The sequence below is a fragment of the Mustela erminea genome, chromosome 12, assembly GCF_009829155.1.
Source record: "Mustela erminea isolate mMusErm1 chromosome 12, mMusErm1.Pri, whole genome shotgun sequence".
Classification (NCBI taxonomy): domain Eukaryota; kingdom Metazoa; phylum Chordata; class Mammalia; order Carnivora; family Mustelidae; genus Mustela; species Mustela erminea.
In genome coordinates this window covers 23,269,120-23,284,473 of record NC_045625.1, presented here as the reverse complement: position 1 = coordinate 23,284,473, position 15,354 = coordinate 23,269,120, and the positions used below count along the sequence as shown (strand labels likewise).

Genomic DNA, 15,354 nt, shown 5'->3' with positions numbered 1-15,354 from the left:
GACAAGAAGCTTGGCAGGATCCTGGAGTCGAGGAGACCAGGAAGAGCAGCTCTGATGCACAGAGAAGATGCTGCTGCAAGGTCAGAGTGGGACATATCAGAAGCTGAGCTGCCCTGGGGACTGCCTGGATATGGGTGGCAAAGGGGCAAGAAAAGAGCCATGGATGGAGGACGTATGCGTTCTTCTTACGGGTAGAGGAGAATCAGTTAGTATCTTCTTCTTTCTCCGGTAAAAGATGATGAATTTGACTCTGACATGAGTTTGACGTGTATACGGGTTGAAATGTCAGTGTTAAAAAACTCATAGATAGGAGTAATCTGGGTTAGCAATAACGACTCCGGAGTCCACAGCCATACAATGGTGCCAGCAGGAGACGCAGGATCGACTGCGATGGCGAGAAAGGCAGTGGGCAGAGGAAGGACCCCTGGAAAACACCAACACTTAACAGGAAGACAGAACAATGAGGCCGTTACAAAGACCGAGGAAAAAGTCAAAGAGCTAGAAAACCAAAGAGCGCAGCAACCAAGGGCGTAGAGTCTCAAGAAGCCACGAGTGACTGACCACTACTGCCAAATGCAGCAGGGAAAGGCCCGCTAAGCTGAGGGATGAAAAGTGTACATGCCATTTAGCTAGGAGGTCATCAGTAAGCATCCCGGTTCAACTTCTTGGTTGTAGACAACTGAATCCACTCAAGTTGTTTTAAGCAGAAAGGCATTTATTAGAGGGTCTCCGTGTATACACAATTTCCGGGGGGCCATAGACACACGTTTGGGTGTCTTTCCACCAGGAGCAGCAGCGGCAGCCAGGACAAACACGCACCGTCATCACAGGACGGTAATGGGGGAAACCCACTCCGCCACCACTTTGCTCGGCTCAGCGCCTGTGACCGGCGTCTAGAACCTTCACCACAGATGCACCACATGAAGAAATGCTTCAACCACTGTGCCTACCAGAGCTACCCCTTCCGAGAGCAGCTTCACTCTGAGATGAACTCGCTCCACGTCACCTAACTGAACGCTCACCTTCAGGCTTCCAAAAGCTCCCTGTCCCGTCATCTACAACGTCCGCAAAGGATACTTCCGTGCAACATAAAATGAAGATGGAGTCCAAAAAAGCAAGAATAATCTTTATTCCTTGGAAACACATTTGTAAAAACATCTCAGTAAGATTAAAGGATTCGGAACACATTTATTTGTAGGCAGCACAAACACTGAGGATCAAAACATCTGCTAAGACAGAACAGACCTGTGAACAGGTATCTTTGGGAGAGTTTGTAGGTGACTGGCTGTACTGTGCAGGGCACGTAGCTGAGTCCCTCCCTCTGTACACATTTTTTGTGGTAACTGAGAATAGACCCAGATTTTAGCAATAAGGTATCTCAGAGATGTCAATACATTTTTTAAAACGGCTTAAAATGGGCCAAATTATAATTACATATACGGAAATGTCGTTTAAGAATTGTTTTCACAAAAATGCTGGTGGGAAAGATCTCAGGTCTATTCAGAGAAAAAAAAATGTTTGACTTTGTGGCTTAAAAAGAGGGGCAATAAATATTTTGGTACAAGTTCTTCCCGCAAAGAAAACACATTGATCAGCTGGATCTACAAAGTGACAGCGCAACATCCCCATCCTTTGAGAGGATGTTTTGGCACAACGCCATTAAAATCCTATACACTCAAATTTGAGCCATAAATAGATCTTGGATTGCATGTTGCTTTTTAAAAGACTGAAGTCCAGGGTAAAAACCGAGCCTCAAGTTCTATAAATTCTGACAGTGTGTATTCATAATTACGTCTTCTGAAATCACACAAGCTAGCAGCACCAATCAATAATTTAAAAAATTATTCTCGTACTAGAGCAGCAAGTTCTATCAAAACGGACACTATGCAATTTGTGATTCGTAAAACTGCTAGGATTCAAAGTGGCGAACCTGCTTTAAATAGGAAATTCAGAGCCTCCCCATATGCACGTCCCACCTAACCAGTAATACACTTCATTCAGCTTCTGAAAGGGTTAAGCCTCTGTTAGAGAAGGGAATTCTGCAGTTTTCCTCTGAGAAATTCCATTGGAATGTCAGATCCTCAGACCGAAAATACTAACTTTGCATAGATCACAGAATTGTAGAGGAGCTTGGTGATCACTGAGTCCAACCCACTCTTTCCGGAGGGGGCAAAAGAGGCCAACAGAAGAGAAGGGCTTGTCTGCCCTCTCACAGTGGCCGGGGCTGGGCCCCAACGGCCTCCTGGTCACCTCAGGACTGTGCGGTGCTCTCCACAGAGCTATCTTCCCATATTCTTCTGGTGTTATTCGGTCCCGTTCATTAAATAACAAAGAAATATCAAGTACAGAGCAATACGATACACACAGACTTTTACTCCAATTTTAAAATCAGAATATTAAAGTGATTCCTGAGCCTTTAACTACCTTCATTTTATTGAGAATGCAGTCAACAGTTGGGACTAGTGTTAGGACAGTTAGGACTAGTAATTGTGGCTGTTTGCAAATATTTACACGGACGCCGGGAATATCTCTCAGAACATTTCCACAAGGACCCTTGTGCAAACACATCTATGTGATGCCAAGACACTTTTCATGGGGTGTAAGGACACTATGATGGTGAAGGGAGGGGAGATGCTTCAGTCTCTCAAAGTGCAGTCATGAGTTTATCTCGATACACCATACTTTGTATTCCTCCTAAGTTCTTCTGGTTCTGGTCGTGGACATAATCGAAATGGCTGCCACCTCCACTGGCCGATGTTTCCCAGTGCGGCGGCCTGTCATCCTGAAAGCATGGCCTGTTTTGTTGGCAGGGTGAATGATTTGCGGGAGGGATGGAAGAAAATGCAGAAATGTGAGTGAAATAACACAAGCATGAGGGAAGTGGGCAGGAGAAACCATGAGCCGTGTTAATGGGGATGGCTTACGAATGGACACGAATGGATTTTCTAAGGTATTTTTAAAATTCAGAAAACACAGGATGTTACCTATCAACATCCAAGTCAAGAGAAGCCCGTTCCACGGCCATACCATCATTTCTCAAAAGGCACCCTGGTGAGCAAGTCAGTCTGGGGAAAGTTAGGTGACAAGGTGTCCTTGACCAGGCACCTCTCAGGGCTGTGAGCACATTGCTAAGGGGAGCTGTGAATGCCTTCGGCAGCGTTTGCCAAGAGTGCTGGGCCCAGGAACTCTCTTTTCCTGGGGTAAGTATGTCAGGCTTCTCGAACTCCAGAGAGCTTGATAAGACACGGAGTACTGGGCCCTATCCCCAGACGCTGATCCAGCAGGGCTGGGGTGGGGCAAAGAGTGAGCATCAGCAAGCTCGCAGGAGAGGCCAATGCCGCCCGGAGAGGACCCGGTCATGGCCTCCCACAGAATCCCCGCTGCCAACTGCTGGGCAAGGTCATGCCTCAGAAGGAAACGAATGTGGTAAAATAGGTACTAAAAAGTCTAAAATTCTCTAAAAATAAGGTTAATAAAAATAGCATTTCTAGAAATCTCTTCTGTTTTCTTATGTCTGGAAAAGAAACTGCCTTTAGCAATACAGAAACATTGAGAGTTATTACTCCACCGGGCTGACTAGCTTTAAAAAGTTACCCGAGTATCGAGTGTTGTCGATAAAATTGCACTGTGGTCCTCCTCCAAGGTCTCCCAAAGTGGCAAGAACCATCAAGAACTAATTGCTCTCCTTTGCCGCGCTCCACATGGATTTATTTTCATCCCTCCATTCTCTTCATACCTTCTCAAGCAGCGAGGCTAGCAACCTCACCGAGCAGTAACTTTATGCAAACTGAATTCACCAACGGAAAGAGCTTCACACATAAACACCAATTAAGACTGATCTAAAATTCAAATCTGAAAAGGAACGTTTGCCTTTACAAAGCTGGCATCAAAACACTCTCCAGCCTAATGAAAAACCCAGCAAGGCAGGTGCCAGTTTCCTTGGAAAGGATTGTGATGTAGGTTAGGGCAGAGGTAAGCAAACAGCCCGCAGGCTAGATCCCACTGGCCGCCTGTTTTCATAAATAAGTTTTATCGGAATGCAGCCATGCCCATTCACTTTTGGGTTGTCTCTGGCTGCTTTCGAGCTACAAGGCAGAGGTGAGTGGTTGTGACAGAGACAACAAAGCTGAAAATACTGGTTATCTGGCTCAGAACAAAGTTTCCGGACCCTTGGGTTTAGAAAAAAGATCTGTCACGAAACAAAAACAAAAACACTCAAACAACCCCTCCACCTACCCCACCCCTGAAAAATATTCTCTTCAAAAAACCCTCAACAAAAATCCCCAAGCTTGACTCACATTTTTAGTAATGGAATTCTTGGGACAGCAAAATGTTACTTAGAAATTTTAAGTAACATTTCTAACACAAAACCAAACCAAAAATATCTGAGGTTAGAATGCCTTAAAAAAAAAAAAGGAAAAAAAAAAAAAAACCAAACAAACAAAAAAAAAAGAAAAACAAAACCCGATTTGTTTTTATTTCAAAAAGCGTAACTGGTAAATCCACACTCATTACTGGCTTCCTTTGCTTGGCAAATTATTAATCTCTGTCTTGACACAGCAACTCTTAACAGCTGTTTCTGATGCAGACTTTCGATTCATAAGTAGGGAGGATGCGAGTTTTTTGAGACAAAGGGAGAACTTTCGAGAAAGCACAGCTCTGTGAGCACTTACCTTACATTTGGAGAGTGAGGGTGCCACCGAGGCTGGCTGGGGTGGATGGTGGGATGGTACTGAGGCTAGAAATGAAATACCAAACTCGATTATTCGATGACCTTTTGATTTCAATGGCCTTCATTTACTTTCTCTTTTACTGGCATCCAGCTGAGGGGGCCCAGGGCTGTGAATGGAAAGGCTCAGGCAACCCTGGCTAGGAGGTGGCTTCCCAGGATGATCACATTTCCCCCGAAACAAAGGATGGGGGGCTGGGGAAGGCATCTGCCCGGAAAGGGTCCCTTAGAGCATCCAGGACAGGCACTATCCATGTCCCTCAAGGGAACAGATGGAAGACACCAAAGATGTGGGGAGAATGGTAAGTGCAGAGACAATTTCTGTCATTGCCGAGAATGACAACAACCATGCGTAACAGTGACATCTGCAAACGCAAGAGAACTGGACGGGGACACCAAGGCAACAGGACTACGGCCGGTCACTTTCTGCCTTGTGTAAGCAGCAAGAATAACTTTTTATTTATTTATTTTTAAAAGACTTTTATCTATTTACCTGACAGAGAGAGATCACAAGAAGGCAGAGAGGCGGGGGGGCGGGGGGGGGGCCGGGCGGAGAAGCAGGCTCCCCGGTGAGCAGAGAGCCCGATTCAGGGCTCGATCCCAGGACCCCGGGACCATGACCCGAGCCGAAGGCAGAGGCTTAACCCACCAAGCCAGCCAGGCGCCCAAGAATAACTTTTTAAAATACAATCCAAAACCCAGTACCAACCCTCACCCCTCACCCGGTCGCCAGAGCAAACTCCAAACCACCCAAAGCACTTATTATCCTGAAAAAATGGAAGAGAGGGAGGGAAGGAATTCGTCCACTGTAAGATGGGAAAATAGATCCAGACTGGTGACTCACAAAGGGACAGAGGTGAAGACAAGGCGGCCTGGCTGGGCAGCGGGGCGGTCTGTCCACCTCCGGCCTGTAGAAGGCGGCGGCCCCACGCACGGCCGGAAGCCACGGGGAATTCTCAAGGCTAGACTTTCCATAGGGCACATTAGACCCTCCTGACTTTTAAGTTACTGTTGTCTTGCCACCATTATTCTTCAAATTATTTCTTCCCTTCTTCTCCTTCCCGTGCTGTTTTGGTTAGTAAGCACAAATCTGTTCTGTACTGTGGAAAGTTCTCAGTAATTCTGTTCATTCTGTTTTCAGAAACCAAACCACCCAAAGCACTTATTATCCCTGCCTAATTCTGCCTTCTAGTGGCCTTTCTCCTTCAAAGGCACTGGTCAATGAGTGAAGGGAGCAGGCAGCCCCCCAAAAGACATGCTAGAGGAAAAAGGACGTGGGGAAAAGATCTCAGGAGCCGAATCTGAAAGCAGCCCTCTCTCGGGAAACAGAGACTTAAGGAGTTCAGATGATCTGCCCAAAGCTGGAAGGCTTTGAGTGTTTTGATCACACAGCCAGGCTCCAAAGGAGGTTCCACCAGTTGGATCTTCAACAGAAGGGATAATCTCGAAAAGCAACGGACCTCGCATTCTAGTGCTTGTCTTCAAACACAGTCAAATCAGACTCATCAGAGCCAGGTGGGTACTTCAGCCATAAAGACGTGGAAGGATATTCCAAAACCTTCCTTTGTCTCCTTTGGTAATTTATTCACACTCTAAAGCTGTCAAGGAGCATTTTTTAATGTTAACCCAGATGGCTCCCACCAGGGCAGTTCTGTCCCCCTGGGGACAATTGGAAATATATATGTGCACTTCTGCTTGTCACGATGATGACAGGTTTACCTTCAGCTAACCGGGAGAAAGAGGGAAGCTAAACACCCTGTAAGTCTCAGGACAGTCCCACAATGAAGAACGGTCCCTCCTGAAACGCCAACAGTGTCTTTATCAAAACCACAGCAATCCAATCTTCATGGCAGCTGGCTGAGCTCACAGGAAGAGGGACGCTGCAAGCCCACTGTCCTGAAAACCCTTCTCAGCACTCAGACGCTGACCGACCAGCCCGCTTCTCAGGACGTTCTCTTCCTGGTCATTTCACTCCCAAATCTTGACAGAGCAATACAGAACCTCTGAGACTGGCAAGGGGGTAGAAGACCAGGGGTTGCCACAGATGTTATGAGAACGTCTAGGTAACAGTTTTTGTGCCTGGAATTCAATGAACAACTGTTTCCAAGTTTACTCTGGGCAGGCAAGGCTTTGCTTTGTTTTCATTTTTTTTTTGGTGCCTTCAAGCCGGGACCACCCATCCACAGCTCTTCCCTTCCCCCACAGCCAGCCCCTCGCACCTGAAAATCCCTCCGGACCAAATAGCCAACCTATGAATGAGAAGATTCAAGGGCCTAAAGAAGGCAATGAGATCGGGAAGTCTGGCTGTTCCCCTACCAGGTTCAAACCACTTTCTACATGCTATTCCCCAAAGTCAGAAGTCATGTCCAAGTTCTGCGGGTCGGGAAGACGACTTCACAGAAGATCACAGCAGAAGATGATATCATAAAATTCTTCTGAAATGTACTTTGGAGACCTTGTCCAGATCACATACATTGGGATCCCACCCCCTTTTAAGGAATTAATATCTACAGTAACAAAAGATCAAGAAAGATGCTAACTAGACAATGTTCCCAGGTGAGCCCCTGATGGGAGTAGCTTCTCACTCATGACATTCAAAACCAGACTGGTGTCAGAAGAGTAAGTGCCCTTGGACAGAAACCACCCAACACAAGAAAAATGGCCCCAAACGAGGAGGTCATAGGACACAGATGCTGCCCCTAGCACGAACCTAGTGAGGGAGGAGTGGGGAAGAAGCAAATGTAGAAGAGCAGGTTGGAGCCAGGTTTAAAAAGCCAAGTAGAGCCAGCAAGAGCCACCCCCAGGCACGGGTGGGTGGGCAGGCAGGGGTGTGGGGGCCCTGCTTGGCTACCCGGTAGAAGAGCAGAACCACTAGCCAGGGAAACCTCTCTGTACTCCTTCTGCAGGCTCAACAGGCCTGCCACACTGTTCTACAAAGAAGGTTCTAGAAACCAATGCTCAATACTGTTCAAAAAACAGGTAGGCAGGGAAGTGCGAGGCAGTTTTTTTTTAATGGGGGAGGGGTTGTTCAATAGTCAAATGATTTAGGGAAACAATAGCTTAAAAAAAAAAAATGTCTTTTTTTGCAGGATTTCTCTGTACCTTTGACACCCAAATGGGCCCTGTAAGATCCAAGAAGGGGAATGAAGGACATACCATCTCCCAAACATGTGACTAAGACATCCTTTCCCGGATGCATATCTCAAGGGACTCATGTTCCTGAGGCCGAGAACACACTGACAAAACACGGCCTCGCTTGAGTGCCCCTAAGAGGTTGTATCTGACCACCCAGAAACTTGAACATATGTCCCTGCTGTTCACTAGCTGAAAATGTTAAGAAAAAAGAGGGCCAGCTGAAATGACCAAGAGGGACCAGGGTTCATGGAAGAAAGGTCTCTTCTTACTGTTTTCTCGAAAAACAAAAACAACCCCCCTCCCACCCGCCAACCGAAAAAATGTTTTCTTATTGTTTCTTCAAAATTTGGCTATAAGCATAATGACTGCTTGAATGCAGAAGATTTTGAAACTTCAAGTATTAATGAAAATCTTCAAAAGCGGTGTCTTACCTGGTAATTATGGACTTCGGGATTTGTTTTAGAGCTAAAGAAAAGAAGGGAAAACTGTAATGTAACAGGTTGTAAAGCGGCATTATCTGTGATTTATTTAACGGTCATTCACAAATCCAACACTGTTAGGAACTTTCCTGAACACCATTTCTTCTTCGGTTTATAATAGCTGCTTAAATGAGGCAACCAAACAGCAATTTCTTTTTGTCACTTTTGAGCTCACAGAAACACAAAGGCAATATTCCGGAATGCTGCTCGTGATGTCCTGTTTCGGTGACCTCACCAAATTTTAGCTCCCAGCCCAGGTCTGCACTGGCATTGCTGGTTGGCCATCCGGAGCGTTCTCCAACGGCAGGGAGAGCTCCGCTGCCCATAAGCACCGACCGCGGTGGGTCCCACTATCAACGGGGCTGTGATAGGGCCACCGCTCTGGAACACTCGTTCGATAAAAGGCTCTGCACTGGGACCTTCCCATCTGTTACTATTTAACCCACACAACAAGGCTATGAGGTCAACAACCGGTACCACCTCTTCTTATAGATAAAGGGAAGGTTGCCTAACAGAGGAGTGAGGAAACCTGCTCAGGGCCAGCCAGCTAGTCCGTGGCAGGGCCAGGGCTGGAAGGGACAGCTGCTGAGCCCAAAGCCCATGTGCTTTCCACAAAGCCAAGTGGGCTCCCTGAGGGTCTGAGAAAAGGTTCCGGGCTCCTGATGCATGAGTCTAGTTTGATGGACTCTGACATATAACTATTTTGGTTAAAAAAAAACCCCAAAACCAAAAAACCATGTATCTGTATCTCTCTCTGTATGTCATATACTGGCGGAGAAGGCTGGCTTCACATAAAACACAGCCAACATGTTTTGTCCGCAAGGTTGGCTGCTGCCAGGAAAACCACGAGTGGCACCATCGCTGGGCCACAGTGCCAGGGTGGTGTACCTGAAATCAAGTGTTTATTGCTTCTCCGACAATGAGAGAAACAGTTCATTGTTAGGAGTCTAGCTTGGGGTCTAAATGGCTCTGTGTTCCAGTTTTGCGAGAGGACGGGTGCATAGAGCCAGGCTACGGGCCAGGTTCACCTCCAGCCAGATCTCACCAGGAAGGGTAAGTGTTCGGCAAGGTGCTATTTTTCTGGTATCACCTCTGCAGCCCGGAGCACAATTTCATCCCTGGCTCCCACAGCAATCCTACTCACCCCGGGATCCCACAGGCTCTGAGGAGCAATTGAACAGCTGCAAACAGTGGTCATTAGCTCATTTGTTCCTAAAGGATATATTTACTGTGTGTGTGTGGTTTTTTTTTTCCAGTGGACATTTTTTTTTAGTTTGTTTTGGTTCCCAATATATACATAATTTCCACTAGATGCTAAAAGGAAAAATATAATTTTATTAGGGAAAAACAAAACAATCACTTCCCTAGGAAGCAAAGAAAAGACATGTCATAACTTGGAAGCCCTTGAGAATTCAAAGACACACTGACAGGTGCAGAAAGGTATAGCGACTCTGGGCAGGCTGTCTGCCTCGGGGATTCTAGTGACGGGAGTACTTGCGGGCCTGCAAGGAAGCCATGAAGAGACCCCGCAACCTCCTCCTTCCCTCAGGGGGGTGGGCAGGGTGTGATGCCCAGCAGTTCAACAGGACCCTGGAAACCCTTCTCTAGGTGCTGAGACGTGAACCCAGACACAAGAATCAGCTGCTTGTCCCCTACCTGCGGGCAGAGCTTCAAATCAGAGACAGAAGGCCAAGTTCCCAGTTGTGTGATACGGGGCTGGTCGTGTTCTCTAGCACCCTGGGGCCCTGCCAGATGTCTTGGGGCTGCTTGGTGGGGAGGGGGCAGATGAACAGGCAGACACCGGCCTCCTCCTCCCTGCCTGGCTTCACCCAGAGCAGCTCTACTTTTGTTTGCACTTGACGCTGGGCTCCCAGGTCAGCATTCTTTCAGGGGGCGGACAGCGGAGGCTAAGAAAGTGCAGACCAACACTGATCTAGCTCAACCTCCTTGTTTTCCATGGAAAAAAAAAAAAAAAGGTGGCCCAGGAGGAAGGCCTAAGGTCCCAGAGCTGGATGAAAGCAAGGCTGCGGGGCGAGGCGGGAGACCTCCTGGTCCCATGGCCTGCATCCTCATCACCCACCAGGGCCTGGGTTCCCACTTCCCTCCCCAACCAGGCCATGCCAGGCCCAGCCCCCTCTCCGGAACACCTGCCATAGTCAAGCTGTGCTCATCTCCAAGATCTCCCCAGCAGCCTGAGCCCTGTGCCTGGCAACACCCAGGGGCTAATGAAACTGGGCTCCCAGTGGCTGGAGCTTGGACACCAGGCCCAAACAATTACAGCCTGTGACTCTCAGTCAGAGCCCACATGAGCAAACAGCTGTTTCTGAGATCGAACAAGAGGTCCATGCAAGGTGGGATGGGGCTTCTCACCTGGGCCACACACCAGAATCACCTAGGAGCTTAAAAAACCAGATGCCTCGGTCCCCCTCTCCCGGATGGATGCCATTAGCCTGGGGAGTGGCCCGGCAGAGGGGAGCTTTCAAGGCTCACCAGGAGATCCCATGTACAGCAAGGATCAAGAGCCCCCGTGCTGGGGGAGGGGCCGGCAAATCCCACCCCAAGGGCCAAGCCTGGCCCACCTGCATTTATGAGGAAAGTTTTATTGGAACACAGCTGTGCTCTTTCATTTACACGCCATCTACGGCGGCTTGTGTGTGCCAGCGACAGAGCTGAGCCATCGTGAAAGAGACAGCATGGCCTCCAAGGTCCGCGGTGTTAACTCACACCTGGGCTGGGGTTTCCGCCTTGTGTTCTTCTGTCTCCATGACATTCGATAAAGGTGTTTAGTAAAGGGCTTCTGTGTTGTACGTCTGTAAAGCCTGTGCGTCACTGAGCAGATCCCACCTGCGCTCTCGTGAAGCTTTTGCTTAAGGGCGCGGCCTTTCTTCCCGTCCCTGCCTGCAGTGCCCTCCGCACAGTGCGCTGCACACCTTCCTCTCACCTTTATCGCCCACCACTGTCATAAGCCAAGCCCAGAGCTATGCAAACAAAGCAGCTGTGTTTAAAAAAACAAACAAACAAACAAAAAGCCTGTCTTGGAACATTCTATTGTGTACTATCGAAAACCAGGAGGATGGTATAGCCGGGCAGAAAAAAATAGGGGAAAGATCATCAGGTGACTCACTCTGGGGTTTAACTGTGCTAAGGAAAAAGTCAACACTGCAAATAAAGACAATAATTAGAAGAGCTGGACCCCAGAGTCTGGGGGAACTTACCAGAACTGAGCTGCTATCACCGGGTTGGTTGCTTTAAAGGAAAAACAAAAAGGTATGTCATCTCAGAGAGCGGTATCACCGTTTACCACGCAAGGACAAGGACCAGGGTGGACAGTTCTGGGATTTCAGAGGGGTCCTGATCCCAGGAGGCAAAATCTTCACCTTAGCGACTTCTCCTTTCTGGAGGAAAAGTCTCCTTTCCCCTGGGCCAAGCCCTCCAATTCACCCAGGGAATGCTGAGCACGTTCCCAGGGCCCGGTGCTCTCAGATGCAGAGATCAGAGACGGTTCTCACTGTCAAGGAGCTCACAGTCTTGACACAGAGACAGAGGTGCACAGAGTCAAAGAGCAAAAGGGGATGAGGAAGGTTGGACTACGAGCCTGACTGCACTGGGAAGCTCAGGACAGACTGGCTGGAGCAGGCATGCGCATCTGCGGAAGGGACCATGGACAGAGTTAGCGCCTTTATCTGGACTCCACTTGCTTTTGAAAGGATGCAGCGTGGAAAATCATTGAAAGCTTCACAGAGATGCCAGAACTCCGGCTGGAGAGAACACCAGTAAAACAAGAGGGAAAAGAGGGCAGAGACTGGGAAGGAAAGTAGAGGAGAATCAGAGAACCTGGGGTCTGGAAGAGCCCCAAAGCCATCCACGGGGTCAAAGGTCAAGTCAAAGGCAACTTCCTCCCTCTGCAGTGGCTATGCCAGGGGTTTTTCCCTTTCTGTCTGCACATGCCTCCAGGGCCTGGGAGCTCAGCACGGTCTTGAGATGGCTCTATCTTTGGATAACACCATAAGGAAGTTCATTCTTTTTTTGGAGTATTTTTGGACAACGTTGACCCAATGGACGGAAGCAGGCATAAGCTTTGACAGGGAGGCAACACACCCCTCCTCCTCTCTTCAACGCATCACTTGTCACTCCCAATTCCTGCAGTCAGTCACCTTCAACCATTGTCACCCTTCTCCGGGGACACCCCCCCCATCCTCTCACTCTCTGGTCCTTCTTGAAGGTGAGGTCCCATTTCCTGGGCTCCGGACATTCTGTCTTTACTAAAGCAGCCAAGAATGACTTCAGAGAGCTTCTGGCTACCATGGTATTGCACCATTGGTTCAAAAAGGCAGGAAACAGTAGGGAACACAAGGTTAGATTCTAGAACAGGGGCAAGTATAGATGCGGGTCCCACAAAGGCTCGCTAAGTCCTGAGTTATATGAGAAAAACCTACGGAATGGCCACTAGGAGTAAGTGATATATATATGCAGGAGAGGGCCTGGGGGGTCGGAGTACAGAGCCATGCCATGGAAGAGCCCACAATTCAATGCTAAACTAAGTGTCCTGAAGGGAGGAATAATTAAGCACAGAAGGAGAGCTAGGAGGTGGGATGTGGAGGCCCGATTTAAACAAGCTGCTTGCTCACTCACTGACTGGTCCTGTTTCGGGCATCCGTCCTCAGACAGCCGTGAGGCCACAGTAGTAATGGACAGATAAGGCTCAGGGAGTTCTGGCGAGAGGGGGAGGGGCAGGCTAAATTCAAGGGCAGGGTGTGTTCGGATGCACCATGAGATCTGAGTCCGGGATTTAAAGTTCTGGATCTGCTCTTACATGTGGACAGCATTCTGGTTAGTGTGAGACTAACGTCCCCATTTGAAGTTGTAAGATGGAGGAGAGAAGGGACTGTTTTCCCTCCGAGACCGAGGATCATCTTTCATGGGCAAGAAACGTGGTAACCTATGATATTCCTAAGGTCCCGGGCTCAGCAGAAGCAAAGAGGTACAAGGAAAGAAGTAAGAAAAAGAGGGACAAGAAAATGAACACATCTAATGGGAAAAACTAAAGACAGTGGACAGGAAAAGTGACCTGATGCCCCTCCAGAGAATCCTTCCCATTGGGATTTTGTCAAAAGCTTCAGAATGACAGAGCTGAACGGCAGACAGTTCCTTTAAGAATGGCTTTACCAAGCTCTTTGGGGCTTAACCCAATCAACTTTAAGGTAAAATTCCAGGCAGAATGAACAACACCCCACCTTTGAACGTTGAATGTCTCCGGGATGGATAGCGTTTACTAGGCTTCCGCTCGAAGGTGCTGGTTCTTCGTAACCTGGAGCCATGTGTGGCTTGATACTCTGTCCGCCCGCTGGAAGGTAAATATTTCATTGCATATATCAGAATATCAGTACATTATGCATATTTGGAAGCACGCTTCTATTTTCAAGAGCTCCAATGTAAATTTCAACTTATCGTGAACTCCTTTGGTGAAGACACATACTAAATTTAGCCTTGCATTTGGAAATAAAACCTCTGCCAAACGCAGGCTGTATTATAGGGGCAGATATTTCCACCGAAAGACAAAAGCCTGCAATTTAGGTACCAGCCCCTTGACTCCATAGACAGAGCAGGTCCAAGTACTCGGAACATCTGACTGAGAGAGAACAATGATCCACAAATAAAATAACCTTTCACAACACATTATGCAGACATTTATCTCCTCTAAAACGCCGTAATCAATGACCACTTAAGTCAACCTTGGCCCTCCTTACTCTGCCAAGGGAAACAGGACTTCTTTCACCAAGGCCTTCTGGGTTTCAACCACCGTGTGGCCTCGCTGCCGTTTCCAGGACGTGCGCTGTTTCTGTCTGAGCGGCTGTATCCCAGTCACACTCGGCTGAGGATTTCTCACACAGAAGGGGTCACTTGTCTCCTACTCTGAGTGCCTCCAAGGGCCATCCTTGTCTCTGACCTTCCCTTCCTTTCTCAGTTCTTCTCTTCAAGGAGCAGAAGGAGCCTGGTCTGGCCAAATCCTGGGGGAGTTTCCTCCCAGGATGGAAAAACCCACCTTGGCAGCCATCCCAACAGCCACTTCCTTGCACAGTACATAAATCTGAGATGAGCACATTTTTTGGCATATTCAAGAGTTCAAGGACATGCCTTGTGTGGGTAGAGGTTATGAAACCAGGTGAAGTTTTAGAGTGTATAACAGTGGTTCTCAGATCTGTAAACGAGCCTTGGAAACCAACCTTGGGGAGGTCATTTAAAATGCACATTCCCAGGCCTTACTCATGAACACGTATGTGCGCGCACCCCATCAATTCTGATTACAAGGGTCTCGGATGAGTTCATAAATCCTCATTTTTAATAAGCCCCCAAGGAATGTTTATGTTATTTGAAAGACATGGTCTTACATTCATAAGTAAAAATATGGGGAAAATGAAATTCTTCATGTTTTTGGGGTCTTTTCAGATTCAGATATTTACTGAGCCTATCCTGGGTCACTTGCACACATGTGGAAATCTGCTCTCATTCTAATCATCACCAAATTTCTTAATTTATTTAATTTAAATAATAATTTAATTCAAATATTTATTTAATATTAGTCTTGGGGTGCTGGAGTGGCTTGGTCGGTTGAGCATCCAACTCTTGATTTCGGCTCAGGCCATGATCCCGTTGGTCATGAGATGGAGCTGCTCTTGGGGGTGCCCTCTCTCTATCCCTCCCCAATTAGCACCACAAGTGCTCTCCCACCCAAATTACTTTTTAAAAAAATTCATTTAATAATACTCTTAATGGCCACATGTGGCTAGTGTCTACTGCACATTTCCAGCTACATGTCAGCAAATAACAATTTTGGTATTTGCCCCATTTTATCCATGAGGACATGGAGGCTTAAAGAACTTCACGGGGGCAACTGTCTGTGGCTCAGGTCATGATGCTGGGGTCCTGGGATGGATCAAGTCCTGCACTGGGCTGCCTGCTCAGTCGGGAGTCAGCTTCGCCCTCTGTCCACCCACCCCAACCCCATGCTCT

At 47.8% G+C, this 15,354-nt stretch overlaps 1 protein-coding gene across 7 annotated transcripts in view; it reads right to left on the bottom strand.

The window, feature by feature from the left end:
• EPB41L4B (erythrocyte membrane protein band 4.1 like 4B) overlaps positions 1-15,354 on the bottom strand; it is a 121,863-nt gene that overhangs the window by 49,894 nt on the left and 56,615 nt on the right. For 6 of the 7 annotated variants that reach the window (XM_032306937.1, XM_032306938.1, XM_032306939.1 and 3 more), the window contains exons 12-15: positions 13,578-13,687; positions 11,559-11,589; positions 8,296-8,329; positions 4,674-4,738 (exon numbers count right to left, since the gene is read on the bottom strand). In XM_032306937.1, coding sequence (XP_032162828.1) covers positions 4,674-4,738; positions 8,296-8,329; positions 11,559-11,589; positions 13,578-13,687 — 240 coding nt within the window. Of the gene's footprint in view, positions 1-1,100; positions 2,820-4,673; positions 4,739-8,295; positions 8,330-11,558; positions 11,590-13,577; positions 13,688-15,354 lie in introns of those variants that run through there. The other variant, XM_032306944.1, reaches the window with a different exon arrangement.